The sequence below is a fragment of the Myodes glareolus genome, chromosome 7 (genome assembly GCF_982192425.1).
Source record: "Myodes glareolus chromosome 7, mMyoGla1.1, whole genome shotgun sequence".
In the NCBI taxonomy this organism is placed as follows: domain Eukaryota; kingdom Metazoa; phylum Chordata; class Mammalia; order Rodentia; family Cricetidae; genus Myodes; species Myodes glareolus.
In genome coordinates, this window is record NC_142032.1 from 61198705 (window position 1) to 61215452 (window position 16748).

Sequence of the window (16748 nt, forward strand, 5' to 3'; positions counted from 1 at the left end):
GCACAGCACAGGACATGAACACAGCCGTGTTTGGAAATGGGAGGTGCAGGACGACATCTGACCAGGGCTCCTGGCCTGCCCTGTGCTGGTTTCCTCCGTGCTTACCTATTCTGCCTGTTCCACAGACTCATCAGATCACCCTAGTGTTTCTGTCTGTTCCCCATGGAGCTGTTTACCTGATGTCATAGTTGTCATCTGGTGTTTTCCACAGGTTCATGTATGTTTGCCCTGTGTCATGGGTTTGCTCTGAAACCTCTTCCACAGTCTCATCTTCTGAATGTTCTATCCTCAGCTTCTGGTGCTATTGTGGAGCCTGTAGGACTTGGAGTCTGGTTAGCAGAAGTAGGTCACTAAGGGTGGGCTTTTGAAGGTTATACCTGTCTTAGGTCATTTGAATGGAAATGGCCCTGTGGGCTTATAGGGAGTGGCACTATTAGGAGGTGTGGCCTTATTGGAAGAAACGTGTCACTGGAGGCTGACTTTGAGGTTTCAGATGCTCAAGCCAGGCCCAGTGGCACCCTCTCTTCCTGCTGCCTGCCAATCCAAATGTAGACCTTTCTAGCTACCACTCCAACACCATGCCTGCCTGCATGATGTCATGCTTCCCAGCATGGTGATAATGGACTAAACCTCTGAACTGTAAGTCGGCCCCAATTAAATGCTTTCCTTTATAAGAGTCACCGTGGTCATGGTGTCTCTTCATAGCAATAGAAACCCTAAGCCACTACCCCTGGTTCCACTCTACCTGTTCTCTGCTATTACTTTTCTCTGGGAAACATGAACAGGAAACTGGTCACCCCAAGTGGGGCATGGAAAAGATTCTACCCAAGTTTCAACCTGAATCAATGGGTTTCTTGGGATATAGGGAGTGTGGGTGACCCCCAAACGGTATCATCCCCACAAAGCCCCACCATGATGGGTGATGACCTCATGGATGCTGGATCATGGAGACCTGTCTTCAGGTAACTTTTCACACTCCGGCATCTCTCAAGATCCAAACACTTCCTTGGCAGGAGGGAGCAGTAGTTGGAATCGCAGGTGAGGGTATGGTGCCCTCTTCTCCCTAAACTAAGGAGCATTAACAGACCCATGGCCATTTTTTAAAAAACCTGGCTATTGCCATGTGGTTCTGCGTATTTTGTTATCAGGACTACAGAGCCAAAGTCACCTTTGCTCCTCAATGACCCAGAGCAAGTTAGCTTAACATCCAGCCTCCCGCATTTGCCACCCTCTGATCCTGCTGCCATAGACACAGCCACCCCTCCATGCCTTCCCTGTTGTGATGGACCAGAATCTTTCTGGAACCACGAGCCAGAGTAAATCCTTTCTGTTTCTGGTAGGTGTCTGGCCACAACAATGTAAAAGTAACTAACACACCTGATAGAATCTCCTCCCCTTCCCTTGCCCCACCACGTGGATCATGGAGGGCTCAGGGCCAACGTCTTCATCTCTGTGGGCAAGTAGGCAACAGGCATCCTATTAGACCCGATGATCAGCAAATACCCATGCTTCAGAGGGATGTCGAATAGTTGGCAAATGTTTATGCTTCAGAAGGGCATTGAGGCACTCCATCCTTGGTCCATCTGAAGAGGCTGGGTTCCTGGGGCTGGCAGCCATGGGCTCTGAGAAACAAAAGGGGACAGTGAAGTTGTTCCACATGTTTTAGAAAGACCTGGGGATCTGTTCCAGAATATTCTATAGGGACTAAGAGGCTGCTGCAGAACATTCTAGAAGGGACTGCAAGTTCATCCCAGAATGGTGGTGGTGAGGCTGTTTCAGAATGTTCTAGAAGGTACTATAAGAAGAACTGGGGTATAATTCAGTCAGTGGAATGTACACACGCCCCTCCTCCTGCCAATTAAATAAATTATAGATGCATAAATATAAAAAATGGTTTGCAAGCACAAGGACCTGAGTTTGATTCCTAAAACCCTAAAAATGCCAGGTGTGGTGGTGCATGCTTGTAATCCCAGTATTGGGAGGTAGAGACAGAGGCTCTCAGGGCTCTTTAACCAGCTAGTCTAGTTTAGTTGGTGAGCTCCAGGCCAGGGAGAGACTCTGTCAGAGCAGGACAGCATTCCTGAGGATGACAACTGGTATTGCCCTCCAGCCTCTACACAACTCATTTGTGTGCACATCCGAACATTTATAAATATGCCCCAGAGTGCTCTGGAGGCAATGGCGTGGCTATTTTCAGAACGTAGAGGGCCAGTGCAGATGCCGGGTGTAGGAATCCAGATGTCAGAGCGCTGGGTGTGCGGGTGGATGGAGCTTGCTGACAGGAGGTCTAAGTATTCCGGGAACAGAAGGGTTTTCCTGGCTGCTGGGACTGGGTCCTTCCTGATTCTGTCAATGAGGACTCCTGGGGTTCCTTAAGACCAGTTATCCTGGCCTGGGAACCATGACTTTGGGCAGCAGGGGGTGGGGAGGCAGGGCTTCCTATCTCTGTGTTGGTGGCAGGGTGATGGCAGGTCTCATCAGAGACTGGAAATAGGCAGAGTAGAAGAGGGCATGTCGTCACCCCACACTTCCAAAGGGTTTCCTACAGAGGCCATACCTGCCGGATTGGGCACGGGTAACAACATATCTGCCATGGGAGACATAGATACACTGGGACCCTGTGGTGCTGTAAGATTCTTCTAGAGAGAGAGGGGCCTACCGTGGGGTCAGGGTATATCTGCCTTTGCGATCCAAGCCACAGTAGGAGTGAATGGCAAACCACAGGAAGGCGCAGAGCATCATAGCGTATACCTGGAACAATCAGGAGAGATGCCCAGGCGTCAGCAGCCACCAACAGTCCTGATGGCAGAGCCTTACCACTTCCCGGGAAGTTCGCAGGACTGTGAAATGAAGGGCATGAGACAGACACCAGACCACCTCCCTGGGTCAGGGGCTGGCTCCTCCCTGCTGAATGGGCCTGGAAGATCCTGGCAGTGCCATGATTAGAGTGTTGGTCTGAGGCAGTGACCCAGGACTGCTCCTGTCTGGGAAGCAGCAAGGCAGGACGGGATAGAAGGAGGCCAAGGAAGGAACTGGTGGCTACCGTGAGGGCCAGGCTGGTGCAGGTCAGGGTGGAGGCGATACTGGAGTGTGTCCACAGAAAGTTCCCGATCCTCTGTAGGCAGTCCTGGACAGAGGCAACATGCATGGTTGATTGCCCACCCTGACTGGCCCTCCCTGCACACTGTGCTCGGCTCTCCCTGTTCCAGTTTTATCCTAGAAGCCCCTGGGGCTGCATGGTTTGCTCAGCCAGTGCTAAGGCCAGGGCAGTCAAGGTGTGTACCTTCCCCAGCGGAACTGCTGAACGCTCTGGGAAAGAGGCTTTAGGAAGCTTGAGACTGAGGCCATGGCGCCTGTCTCTGTGGGGGCAATGGCTCACTGCCCTATTCTAGCTGCCCTGAGCTCCTTCGTGGGCTGCTGTTTGTCTCCAGGCAGTCCAGGGTGGGAGTACTCTAGCTCCCAGGGCCTGCTGTTAGTGATAGGGGCAGAGACTCTGGAACTGCAGGTCTCTTTGCTGTGGGCCTGACATCAACAGAGTCTCTCTTTCTAGAAACAGGAAGGTGACAGCTGACCTCTAGGGCATTCAGATGCTGGCAGTTTTGTTGGGGATAGCCTGGACCATGTGAAGCCCTACAGGGGGCTTTCTTGCCTTTTGGCAAGTAAGTGATCCTCTTGCTGGCCTGAGCTGGCCTTGGCCTCTCTCCCACCAAGGGTCCTTTGTAACCCAGCTGTGGTCCCTGGCCACCCTGCAACAGGAGGCAGGCCCTGAGCTATTTTGTATTTGGGACCTGAGGACGGTTCTTGGGTGGATGGGGCTCCCTGACTCTCAGCCCCTTCCCATCAGGCCAGCTCCCTTCCCTGCTGGGCCTTGAGCCATTCCCCACCCTCTTGTTTCTTGGAGGGTAGCCAGACATCTCTCCCCATGAGATAGGGCTGGTTTGTTTCCAGGATAGCAGGGGGATGGGACAAAGAGGGGGCTGGGTAGGAAGAGAGGGCCAGGGTAGGGGAGAGTGGGTCAGAGCCTAGTCCTCAGGGTAGAAGAGCTCCTCCCTGTCCCTCCCCTAGCACTTTCTACTCTTTCTGGGGACCCCTTCTTACTCCTCCTAAATCGTTAATCACCTTGTTATATAGAGCCTTAGCTTTGAGCTTCTAGAAGCTTCAGAAGGGAGGGTGGGGGAGGAGTTTGATGGCCTGGGGAAGCCTCATGAAGAAGGAGAAGAGTGGGCAGGGTACATGCCCAATGCTAGCCTGTGGAAGGGAGTTGGGCCAAGTTGAGCTGGCCGTCTCATAAGTTCCCTGCCCTGTGGTCACCTATCACAGGGGAGGGCAGTGTGGAGGGGGCGGGTACATCCCTGAGACTTTAGGGCAGATCCCAAAATGTGGGAGGCCAAAAGGGCAAAGAGGATGAAGATGTCCCTTCGCGGGTAGAACCTGGAGTGCCCAACCTTCATTTGATCTGAGTACAGACGCTCTCGTCCCCTCCTCCTCACCTCTCTCATGGCCTCCTGGCCCTGACACAGGATGGCTCTGGTGCTGGCCAGAAACCCGAAAGGAGACTTCTTCCCACAACACAGAAACTGGAAGACAGATCAGAGAGGAGCATAGTGTGGGCAGGGCTGACTGATGGGAAAACTAAGGCACCAAAGCACCAGCAACTTTGGCGGTTCTGCAAAGTGGGCCCCCATGAGACCAGAGCCAGGAATCGGGATCACAGCTGCTGCTGGAAAAATATCCACCAGTGACTTAGCCCTGGTGATGGAACGGCATAGCTCTCTGAGGACCTCGTCCCCGTAGAGCAGGGCCCCACTGCCTGCCTGGTGCCTGAACACCTACTTCCTTGAAGAATACCCAGTTCCTCCTTAGAGTTCTCAGTGCATGTTCAACAAGGGCATTGCCCTTGTATTCTGCACTTACATTGGGTAGCCAGTCCTAGTAGGGACAGAGGGGGATGGGTGAGATCTCAGTCATCTACCCACAAGGGAACCTGTGTCCCAGGATCTTCTCTGGAAGCCTGGCCAGGATGGCTGACGCTAGAGGATGTCTGGCACCCATTCTCTGGGGGCACAGCAAGTATGGCCACCCTGTCCCTCGCTCTTGCTCACCGTGTCCTGGATGGTGGCCAGCTCCTGCCACCAGCTGCTGGATGGGCTCTTCATTGCCTGGTCATACACGAGGTCATAGGTGTCCAATACTGCATCCTCCACCTGCACCAAAAGCATCCCAGGAAACAATGGCCTGAGGGAGACCCAAGGAAGCCCACATCCTGGGCCTCCTTCTCCAGGAACTTTCTTCCTACCATGGCAATCCTGCGGCTTGCCTGTTGCCCCTGGGACTCCCAAGGGTTAAAGAAGAGGCCAGTAGGTATCAGCTACCCACCCTTAGTGGTGGGTTCTGGGTAGCATGGGGTAGCATCCTGCTCATCTGGATGTAGGCAATAGGCCCAGCCTGCTGAGAAGCATGGACAGCAGCCTGGACTAGTTCCTCTGTTCCCTAAGGTTCTTGCTGGCCCTTCTTCAGAACTACCCAGAATACTGGGAAGATTCGCTCTAGTCTTGGACCAGGGAAGGTAAGGGCATCTGGAGCCAGATCCAGGTGGACACAGCAGAGGAAGAAGGAAACTGGCCCTGCTTCTGTTTCACACACAAACAGCCTAGACTTTTTTGCTTCTGTGTCCCAGCTCTGATTCCCTACTCTGCTCAATCCCTACCCCAAGATGTCCTCCCCCAGGCCGAATATGTTTTCAGAGACAAACTGGAATTTCATCTCTTCCAGGAAGGCATCCCAAATATGTGGAACTCACTGATCTCCTGACTCAGGGCAAGTCCTCCAACGTCTTTCTGCCTTGAAGACCCTGAGTCCTCCCGACTCCCAGCCTTGTGCCAGGCCAGCAGCCAGGTCATACAGAGTATTGTCCTGAATAGGGCTGAGTGGCTGGAGTGGTGTTGAAGTTCTATGTCTCCACTGGTCACTCATGCCTTCCAGAAAGGAAGCATGTCTGTCCCATAGCCTGATGTCCATTCCACTATGGGCCTCTCTCACCAGCTGCCTGCAGGCCATAGTGGGCAGGCAGGTAGTCAGAAGTTCTTGTAACCAAGTCCAGCCCAGGCCCAAGGGCCCTGTAGGAGTCAGGGGAACTCCGTGCTAACACTGATCCTGGCACCAACTTCTCCCTCTCATCCATGCAACAGAGCCAGACATCCCCATGAGTCATCCCCAGCTCAGCCTGCCCCGGCCCTCCCCCACCCAGGGCAGGTGCCAAGCTGGCCTTGGTTGCTGGTCAGTCTGGGCCAGAGCCCTCTCGTGGGCTCAGCTTCTTCAAGCCTGTGGGGTTACTGTGTCCTTAAGAGAGCAAATCCTGGGGAGGGCTGGGAATGCCTGGAGCTGGTCTGGGGCGGGTGGGACAGGTAGCTGAAACAAACAGGCACTATTGGACTAGCCCTTTTTCCACCACTCCCTAGCACAATTGACTTTATTTCCCTCATCAGTCCTGCCACTTTTCAGGGATGTCCCAGCACCCAGGGGCCCTCTGTCCACTGTCATTCCTACAGGACAATAGAGATGACATCAGCTCTAGAGCTCAGCTCAGCTTGGTTCTGCCCAGCATCCCACCCACCATGAGCAGAACAACAGAGATCTGCCCAGACCTCAAAACCGGACTTTAGGGCCTTAGAGACCAGGCTGGACTCTTTGCAGAGCCCAGCACTGGGGCATTGGCGGGGGTGGGGTGGGGGTGGGGTTAGTACATTGCCATCTGCACTCTCTTTGGCATTTTAAGTTGTTCTGTGAGAGACTTGAGGCTGTAGTTCTTTCATGGGAATAGGGAGGGTAGACCAGAGGCTTCCTAAACCAGGGGCCCAAGCCTCTACATCCTTTATCCAAGGGTCCCTCCCAGCAAGCATCTATGTCTACAGGGTTGTCACGCAGCTTCTGGGGTACCAAGTCTCCTTTGTATAAGTGTGTTGTCCAGTGTGAACGGTAGAGGAAGCCCTGAGTATATGACGTACTGAGAGGGTGTGTGTTGTCAGGGACCAAAGCCACAGACCCATGAGATGTTGGCCAAGCCTCCCATCCTGTGAGTCTCACTGAGACTAGCTCAAACTGCCTCCTTGTCCAGCTGTATGCGATAAACGCACTCTCCTTTGTTTATCTGCTTGTAATGACCCTGCCTCTTTATTCAGCTGTAGACAATAAACACACTGAGCTGCTGGGGGCAAAAAGACTGCAGCTTTCCCGTCAGAGAGTTCAAACCGCCCGATTCTAGCTTTCCTGTGTGTGTCTGTGTGTCTGTCCTTTCTTCATTCCCTTGCCCCCTCAGTCAGGTCAATCCCTGGAGCTGTGTAAGACACGGCAGCCCAGGTTACTGCAGATTGAGGATCAATGGCTAGGGGGAATCCCCCTATCTTTCTTCCCAAGACCAGGACACTGTGATATCTAACCGGGCTTGGTGACCTCCCTTCCCCCACATTTGTTAGATCAGGGTAGTACAGCCATGGCCAGGAGGACCCCACATGGAGCTGCAGGTGGCTTGTGGACCAGCACTGGGTCCTGAGGCTACATAGACATGTTTGTTCTGTGCTTGGTCTTGACATGAATTATTAAGGAAAGCTAAACAATTCATTTTCCACTCCTTGGGGACAGTGGGAGAGTGTGGCAGAGCAGCTCTGAAGCCACAGTGAGGGTGTAATGAATAGCCCTATCTCTCTGTATTCAGTACATAGCAGGCTGGTCCACACCGCTATCCTCACCAACCTTGGGTGCCTGCCAAGGCCTGTGTCCTGGGAGGAGGGGGGATCAGGAAGGAGCATCCCCATCCTCACTTCAGGCCAGAGCCTGGTCTACAGAGACAGTCAAGGTCTCCTCGTCTACCCTTACCTTCTTGCTAGACCCTTGTTTTAGGATGTCCTGGGGATCTTTCCAGGGAGGTTTTGGGGAGCTGGGGTGGCTTCTAAGCATTACTAGTTGATTCCTGTATCCTTTCTTACCCATGGGGCTGGGGTAGCTAGGAGGGCCAAGTCTATGGCTGTGGCCTATTTGGCTTGGATTGGTTCGCTGGTAGGGAGAACATGGGAGGATGGGAGGATGTTTTGGTGGCTCTGTGCAAGTTGTGCTTGGTACCACACATGGCCTCATTCCAGCTCAGGACAACCCAGAACTAGGTCCACATTCCAGACAACCTGGGGGTGCAGAGGATCCGGACTGCCCCTCCACTCCTGGCTCATCTCCACCATGCAGTAGCTCTACAGCAGGGCTTTCTACTCTCCATTTACAGAAGCAGACACAGAGGCCCAGGGAGGACAAAGGACTGGCCTGCCACCCTTGATTTTAAACCTAGGGTGCTTTCACCCAGGCTTACCTCCAGGTAGCTCACCAGGTCTCAGGGCCATGTTGGAAGTCATAACTCCAAGACAATGGATAGGCCAGCAGGCCAGGGTCCAGGAGTAACCCTAGCCCACCACGGTCAGGCAGGCCTTGGAGAATTGCCCTAGTGGCCAGTCTTATGAGGAATGGAGTAAGAAGCCCTTTCCCTTCTGTAGATTAAACCCTAGTTGCCGCCTGTCCTCTGGTTCCTGCGAGGCCTCTGCCTGTTCTGCACCCCAAGTTTAGGGCTTCGAATGTAAACAGTTTTAGAAGATGGGCTGCAGCTGCTGCAGGCTAACCCGAGGTCAGCCCCTGATACCTGGCAGCTGTCTTGACTGAGGCCACCCACGCTGTGACCAGCCATCCAGACCACCCGCCAGTGGACAGGGAAGGTTCTGCCCAAATGCTGCTTGGCCCTGCTGCCTCAGGCAGAACTCTGGACATCCATGCCCTCAAGCTGTTGTTGGGATTCAGCCCTCTTCCAGATCCTCTGGACCATAGAGAAAATATTTTTTTCATTTAATATTAGGGTTGGGGTGAGCATTTGGGGGTCTCCTTGGGCAGGGAGTAAGGGTAAAGCAGAAACTCTGGGCAGAGAACTCTGGTCCAGATAGAGGGAGGGTCCTGGCTGTACTCACCTGGGTGGGGTTGTGGAATCTCCAGAATGCCACCTGCACCTGGACACAGAATGACAGGGCAAAGCACAGGAAACCCTGGGGACAGAGATGGCCTGGTCACTGTACAGCCAGGTATGTGGCCTGGGGAGGTAGCACGGGGTACCAGGTAGGTAGTTTCCCCAACTGACCTGGGCTGAGCTACTGGCTTGAGCTCCATTAACTACTGCTTGGGGGAGGCTCTTTTTGGGGATTCCTCTGGAGGACCTGGGACCTAAGGTGGCACACGCTTCCTTAGGAACAGTAGGCCTTTCCAATATGGTAGAGACCCTAGCCCACTACAGCGGCTTCTAGGAGGAACAGTGACCCCAGGAGGGCCAGGCAGTGCCTCCCAAGATCTGAAATTTTGGCAGCAGAATCCTCTACCCCTGCCTTTAGACATTTTTTTTTTAGTTTTAAAAAAAATGTATTTATGTAATGCCACATATATGGGGAGGCCAGATGAAGGTATTGAATCTTCTGGAACAGGAGCCACAGGTAGTTCTGTATGGTTTCTGGGAACTGAACTTGGATCCTCTGGAAGAGCAGGCAGCTCTTGTAACCACCGAGCCTTTGCCCCAGCCCTATTCACCTAACTGCCATCCCCTCCTTTGAGGTGGAGTCTCATGGAGGTAGCCCAGGCTGGCCTTGAGCTCATGACCCTCCATCTCCTCAGTGCTGTGATTACAGGTGTACGCAACCGCAACGTTTTAGTCAGTGCCAGTGTCTCAACCAAGGCTGTCATATGTCCTAGGCAAGCACTCGAACTGACCCACATCCCCAGCCAGAAACGTCTCACTTGAAGGTAGGTAATGGCCCCCTCATACAGGGTGCCTTCTGTGGGCCCTTTGTTGTTTCATTTCTGAAACCCGTTTCCAAGGAAACCCTAACCTCTACAGCCTGACTCATAGAGAACCACAGGCCACAACCCCCGGCATAGGTTTGGCTCCCCGGACTGTGACCTTCCTTTCCTCGTGAATTTCCTACCCTTCCTCTACACCACTGTGTGGGTCCCTGTGGTCACCCCATTCCTACCATTCACCCCAAGTGCTAAAAAGGGACTTCTTTTCACACTCCACACTTTCCTTCTTGGCTTTAGTCGGGGTACAACTGCTGACTTCCTTATGGAACTAGTGGGCAGTGCCCATCTCTCCCCTGATACAGGTACTGCCGCAAGTCCCTGCCCTTCTGTGACTAGTTTCACAGGGCCACTCTGGACTAAGAACCCATCCAGTGACCTCCGATCTGGGTGACCTCCGAGTCTCTGCCTTGTGCTCTTGTCAGCTCCATTGTCACGCACATAGATCCACCCAGTACACAGAGGTCCTGGGTGACCACTGAGCCTTCTGGATCAACCACCACCTCACTCCCAAGTGTCACTAGCGTGTCAATGGGTATGAGTAGCCGTGGCTTCACTCTGGGAAAAGTGACCAGTGTGCAGAGCAGCCTACAGTCAGAGACCAGGAGGACAGGAACAAACAGCCTATGCCAGGGCCAGCTTAGCTCTCCCAAGTGTGTGAAAAAAAAAGCTGGGAGCATCTGCACTGCCCCCTCAAACTTGGGTGGGTGTGGGCTCTGCAGTGGTGGGGGTACCCCCTTCCCTGCTTTCTCCTGCCTGACCTGGAGCCTGCATCACTGTCTTCGAGTTGGCCCTGGGTTGCCTGCTGCTTCTGCTCCTATCTTTGCCTTTATCCCTTCCTCCCCCTCCTTCCTCCTCCTGCCCTGCCTTCTTCTCTTTCCTCCGCATTTTCTTCCCTCCTTCTCCTCCTCTCTCCTCTTCCCTCTTGCTGGCAGTCGAGGGCTGACTTTTCCGTCTGGAAGCCATTCCTCAACTCTGCCTCCCAGCTGAGGCTGTGAGCCAGCCGCAGAGTCCAGCCCTTTCCAGAAACCATTTCATTCTCAAGAGGGAGTTTTTCCCTCTCCCTCCTCCCTCTGTCTTTGTCTCTGTCTTTTTTTGTTTTTGGTCTCCCTGTTTCTCTCTCTCTCTCTCTCTCTCTCTCTCTCTCTCTCTCTCTCTCTCACTCTCTCTCTCTTTCTGTGTATAGAAAGGGTCTTAAGATCTGCTTAGTGCTGAGAGAAGTTGGTCCAGGCCTAACTGTGACCATTTTTCTCTCTACTCATTCTAAATGAAAACAAATGAATAAATAAACTTGTAAACAACTTGAATCTGCTTCCTGCCGCTAGCTAGCTCCTTCATTTCCTGTGTTTCAGAAGGCGGGGCAGGAAAGAGCATGGAGGGGGGCAGTGGGCACAGAGTCACGAAGGGGGATGTTTCCCCTCCCTAGACCCTTTTATATGTGATTTACATGTGTTCCAGTATGCAGGCCAGTGACAACACACAGGCAGCCACAGGGCAGGCAGAGGCAGACGGTGCCCACCATGCACACAGGCACAAGTATAAACATGACACTAAGGCTCTGTGACCAGTGGCGTTCCCAGTGACCCTGTGGTGACTGAACTGGGCTTACTGTCCATGCTGGGGTAGAGGGCGCTGGGATTCAGCAAAGGGCAGAGCACTGGGCCTGGAGTGACCTTGAGAACACAACTCTGAACAGGAGGAATCTGCCTTTTAGCCTGAGCCAGGTAACAGTACCACACCAGGCCCTGAGTCTGTTAGGGATGAGGAATTGAGGAATTGGGAGGCCTGGGTGGGTTCGAATTTTGCCCGCAGGACATGGGAGGAGCTTGGGAAGGCTGAGATGGAATAGGCTGATCTGAAACTGGGCCCCTTGGCCCACCTGCCTACCACCTCCCGTTTTAGTCTTCATGCTGACTCTGGTGCCCCCTGGTGGCTGATGTCATATCCAGGTGCAGGCCTCTCGGCCTGTCTCCTGCATACCCCTGCCTCCATTTTGTCTTTCCTCTAGCAAGACACAAATCCTCTGGGGTCACAGTCCACCAGTTCTGTGACCTCTTCACTAGGGCCTCCCTCTGGCGGCAAATCCAGGCTATTTTTGTTGAGTGCTTATTCACGACCAGCACTAGTCCTACCCTGCCCCGTATCATCAGAGCAAGAATCCTGGGGAGACTAAAGCTGCCAGGTTCTGCCTAGTCCACCACCAGGTTATGGCTGGTCCCTGAAGCAGCTCTAGGTAGGAGGTGGCTTTGTCCCTATAACAGTACCGCACCAGGCCCTGAGTCTGTCAGGGATGTGGAATTGAGGGATTGGGAACTTGGAAGGCCTGGTGGGTTCTAATGCTCCTGGATTCCTTTGTCCACAAATCAAGTGCCAAGCAGGACATGGGAGGAGTTTGGGAAGGAGGTGCCTCTGTCCCTGTCTTTGGAGACCAAGGGTCATCAGAAAACACACTGAACATGAAGACAAGGTTGCAAGGTTTGGTTTCGGTCTATTTAAGAGGCATAGCCTCCAGTTCAGGTCCCTTAGGATTCTTGGATTCCCCCAATCACTCATAGGCAAAGGTTAGGAGTCTACAAACAGGGGCACAGGGATGGATGGAGGAGGGAAATGAGATCTTATACCTGGAATGGAGTGGGGCAGGTAAGAGACTAGGACATCAGGAAGGAGCTGCCTCAGTTCAGGTGACTGGGAAAGCCTGGGTCAAACAGGGACTGGGTGGCCATAGGGAGGGTCCTGCCAGATAGAACCTGGATTAACTATTGAGGGCTGTAGGGGCACAGTAGGACACCCATATGGAGAAATAGTTAAGGCAGCAACAAGGGCTTTCTTCTATGGGGTTGTGAAACTTCCCGTCAGCGGCTAGGCAGGGATAGTGAACCTGTGAGAAGGAAGCCCAGGCTGCAGGAACAGGATCTCCCTGTCCCTGTTCGGCCTTCTGATAAGAAGTGAAATTTATCCAGTCCTGTGTCCAGACCTAGCTAGAGATCAGAACCAGACCCTCCCAAGGCCTTTGGAGATGGCCCCAGGGCTGAGAGTACCAACTCTCTTTCAGGGGTGCTACAGAACCATTGTTAGATCTGGGGAAGACAGAGTAGCATAGAGCCCCGTGGAGACTAAGTGACTGCCAAGGTGGGAGAGCCCTGCAAGGCCCTAACTGTATAGGTAGAGGGACTCACTGGTACATAGCCCCTGACCTGTCCTCCTTTTAAGATACTTTGACTTAGGTCAGGCGATTCCCTGGCTTACTTCTCTCCAACTCTTGTCCCTGTGTGGGAGTTGGAAGCTGGGGTCATCTGGCCGACCACAGAACTTACCGCAGCCATGAGGCCATGGGCCTCCCTCACTGTGGCTATGGTACTCAGGGCAGCGCCCAGGCTCAGTAGACCTGCTAGGCTGATCCCCACGTAGAAGGCTGTGGAACGGGAGAGGCAGAGGGTGAGGGATCCAGCATGGGGACTGGGCACGGAGGTTGGATCTGAAATCTACTTTTTGGGGTAGGGGAGGTCACAGAACTAGGACTGAACTTCTAGGGAGGTCCCAAAAGGCACAGATCTCTGGCCCCAAAAGAAGGGGTGTCCCTAGGAAGGAAGGGGGACGATCAGGGAACTAGCTAGGGGCCATATTCTGTCCCCCACTTCTACTGCTTTCCCTGCCTCACAGACTATCTTGAAGCCACATCCCCATGCTCTAGTGACAGGTGGCAGTGTGGAGCTGTGACCTTATCAGCCCAGGCCCAGGCCCCAGGCTTCCTGCCTGGGCGGGGCCTAGCACCTTGGAAGGCAGGGGGCCTAGGGACTGGGGCTGACAACCCCCTATTCAGGGGCCTCAATTTCTCCTACTCTTTCCTACCCTCCTAGGTTCTTTGCATTCCTATCAGGATCATCCCCCTCATTAAAGCCTTGCTCTTGTGGAGGTTGGGCACTCTGGCAGACTTAGCCATAACTAGGCATTTTCTGCCCTTTGGTATTCACTGCCGAGTCCCACAGGCCCATCTGATCCCTGCCCTGAAAGCACAGATCTGGGGTCTGCCACACCTTGAATGGTCCTGTGTGGCAGGAGAATCAGGGCAGGACTGCCTGATGTTGCCTAAACCTCCCCAATTTTATTAGTAAAACCAGGACACTGGGGTGTCTCCTCCCTGCCCCGACCTCTGACTCTGCCCAAAGCCTAGGGACGGGGAGTCAGGACAGTCTGGGGCTGGGGAGTTAGGTCACTCCTCCCAGGTGCTTCTGACCCTGAAGTCCTCCCACCCCCCCACCCCCCCACCCTGTTCCACAGCCATTTCTGGCCGGCCATACTTACCCCAGTAGTGCATTGCTTCATAGGGGTTCCTCTCCAGGGCTACTTGGCGAATGACAGTAAAGTGGTCCCCAAAGTGAGTGACAGCTGCCATGGTGGCCATAAAGAGGCCCAGCAGCTGAAAGTGAAGTGGGCTCAGCACAGGAGGTGTGCATAGCAGCAAAGGCCCTCCCACCGTGACAGAGTGTGGGGCCTGGGCTTCTGGGCGCCCCAAGCTGGCTCCCTCCAGGCGCAAGGCCGCTGCGGGAGGCCTACATGTTTTTGTGGATGGGAGGGACGGGTCCTCCACCGGCATGCTATCACACACAGATAAGTATGCAACACACATCCTTGTGCCCATTTTCTCTAGGGACCCAGAAGATCACATCAAACTGTCTGCAGAGACCCTGCATCCCTGTCCTCTCCTGGATCCCAGGCAGCACCCCTTCCTGGCTGTCCCTGCACACTCCAAATCACCAGCCAACCTGGGTTCTCCCGGGCTCTTCACTGCCCCTTGGGGTGACAGCTGCGCCTTCAAGGACATGTGTCCACAGTCCTCTAAGGGTGGTCACCAGAGACCCAGCCCCAGTCTGTGTGACTGTGGTGTCGGGGGAGGGGAGACCACAGTGCTAGAGGGCCTGGGCATGGTGTATTAGTTCCCCTACTGCCCACCTGCCCACCTGCCCACCTGCCCACCCACTCCTGTTCCACTTGCGTGTTACCAAGACAAAGAAGTTGGTGATCAGTATCTGGCATTTGGCAATCTTGATTCGATTCCAGTGCTCCATGGTGCTCCTCTCCTCTGCTCTCCTCTCCTCTCCTCTGCTCTGCTCTCCTCTGCTCTCCTCTGCTCTCCTCTCCTCTCTCTTCTTCTCCCCTCTCCTCCCTCCACCTCCCCTTTCCTCCCTTCCTCTACTCCCCTCCCTTCTGTGGTTCCCCACTGGGTGGGGAACCTCACACCACAGCTGACCCAGTAGGTAGGTTGTGCCCTCCCATCTGTCAACAGCCTTTCTAACACAGTGGCTGAGTTTGGGGAAGGAAGAAAGACAGGCAGGAAGAGGGGCAGTTTCTATACCTGCAGCTGCCCTGGCCTGGCCCAAGACAACTGGGCTTTTGTAGGTATATGAGGCTTCCCGGTGGATGGGTTGGGCCACACTGCAGCACTGGAGGGGGTGGAGTCTCGAGACAGGCAGTAAGAGAAGAACCCAATGTCTAGCATTGGTTATAAGAATATACTAACCTACCCAGCTGCACTAGGACCCTTAGTGTTTGGTTTAGAGACCCTGTGTCCCAGAGTCCTCCTGGTGTTAATCCTCAAACGGACTCCTGCAGGTGGTAACTATCTCAGGACCTGATGCTATTGGCCAGTTCATAATCAGCACAGATTATGCACAGAGGGGAAGGCTGTGATAGAGTCCACTCTCAGGAATGTCCAGGGGCTGGGCAAGCAGGCATGGTGCATACATAGGAGTTTCAAGATGGGGCAAGTTTATAGGTATTGGTCTTTGGTGGGCTAGCCATCTCTGAAAGAAAACAAGACGTGTTTCTCACAACCAGCACCTAGGAGGCTGAGGCAGGAGAATTATAGCACGTCAGAGGCTAGCCTAATCCACATAGTAAGACCCCATCTCAGAAATAAATAGGGTGGGAAGATGGCTTAGTTGGTAAAGTGTTTGTCTGCCTGTCCAGCAGGAAGACTTGAGAGTTCCTCAGAATCTATGTTAAAGAAGCCAGGCCTTGGGGCGAGGGGCATACTTGTAATTCCAGCTGAAACGGGAGGATTCCTGGGACTCACTGGCCAGCCAGCCTAGCCTGTCTGGTGAGTCCCATGCCAGTGGAAGACCCTGTTTCAATAAACAAGTTGGCTGGCTGCTGAGGAAGGACACCTGAGGTTCACCTCTGGCCTTCACATGCCTCCACCCCCACACCACCCCAGGAACACACACATAAATAAATACACAAAAATAAAGAACTATTCGAGATGCTACCAGTCACTTTTTTGTCTTTTATTTATATATTTTTAGTTTCTGAGAATCCCTTGCCCGTGTATTGTATTTACATTATTTTCACTCTTCCTACTAGTCCTCCCACTCTTCCTGTGTTCCAAACGCATCTCAAATTTATGACTTTTGTCTATACTCTTTTTTTACCTTTTCAAAAAATTGTTTTTATTTAGCTATACATTTTTCTCCACTCCCGTCTTTTCCTCCCGTCTTCCCTTATGTGTTCCCAATTTACTCAGGAGATCTTGTCTTTTTCACCTTTCTATATAGATCTATGCATATCTTTTTTAGGGTCCTCTTTGTTGTCTAGTTTCTATGGGATTATGGCCTGTAAGTTGGTTTTTCTTTTTTCTTATGTCTAAAAGCCATTTATGAGTAAATATATACTATATTTATCTTCCTGGGTCTGGGTTACCTCACTCAATATGGATTTTTCTAGATCCATCCATTTGCCTGCAAATTTCAAGATGTCATTATTTTTTTATTTCTGTGTAGTACTCCATGTGTAAATGTACCACATTTTCTTTATCCGGTCTTCAGTTGAGGAGCGTTTAGGTTGTTTCCATGTTCTGGCAATTACAACCTGTCCGCTGTGAA

General features: G+C 53.0%; 1 protein-coding gene and 1 long non-coding RNA gene across 10 annotated transcripts in view; one reads left to right on the forward strand and one right to left on the reverse strand.

Moving 5' to 3' along the window:
- Positions 1 to 16748, forward strand: part of LOC125415851 (uncharacterized) — a 76151-nt gene that overhangs the window by 35618 nt on the left and 23785 nt on the right. The gene's annotated exons all lie outside the window — the stretch shown is intronic.
- On the reverse strand, positions 1313 to 15038 carry Tspan32 (tetraspanin 32). Of its 3 annotated transcripts, XM_087908265.1 has the most exons (9): positions 14871 to 15036; positions 14173 to 14287; positions 13185 to 13282; positions 8997 to 9071; positions 5103 to 5204; positions 4491 to 4577; positions 3044 to 3127; positions 2660 to 2751; positions 1313 to 1622 (listed from the first exon to the last, which is right to left on the reverse strand). In XM_087908265.1, exons 1-9 carry the CDS (start codon positions 14934 to 14936, stop codon positions 1541 to 1543), a joined length of 801 nt encoding a protein of 266 aa, XP_087764391.1. In that variant the 5' UTR covers positions 14937 to 15036; the 3' UTR covers positions 1313 to 1540. The 3 variants fall into 3 exon arrangements, with proteins under 3 accessions (XP_087764391.1, XP_048314200.3, XP_085549517.2); XM_048458243.3 differs by lacking the exon at positions 3044 to 3127 and having other exon boundaries at positions 14871 to 15038; XM_085693391.2 differs by lacking the exon at positions 14871 to 15036 and having other exon boundaries at positions 14173 to 14623.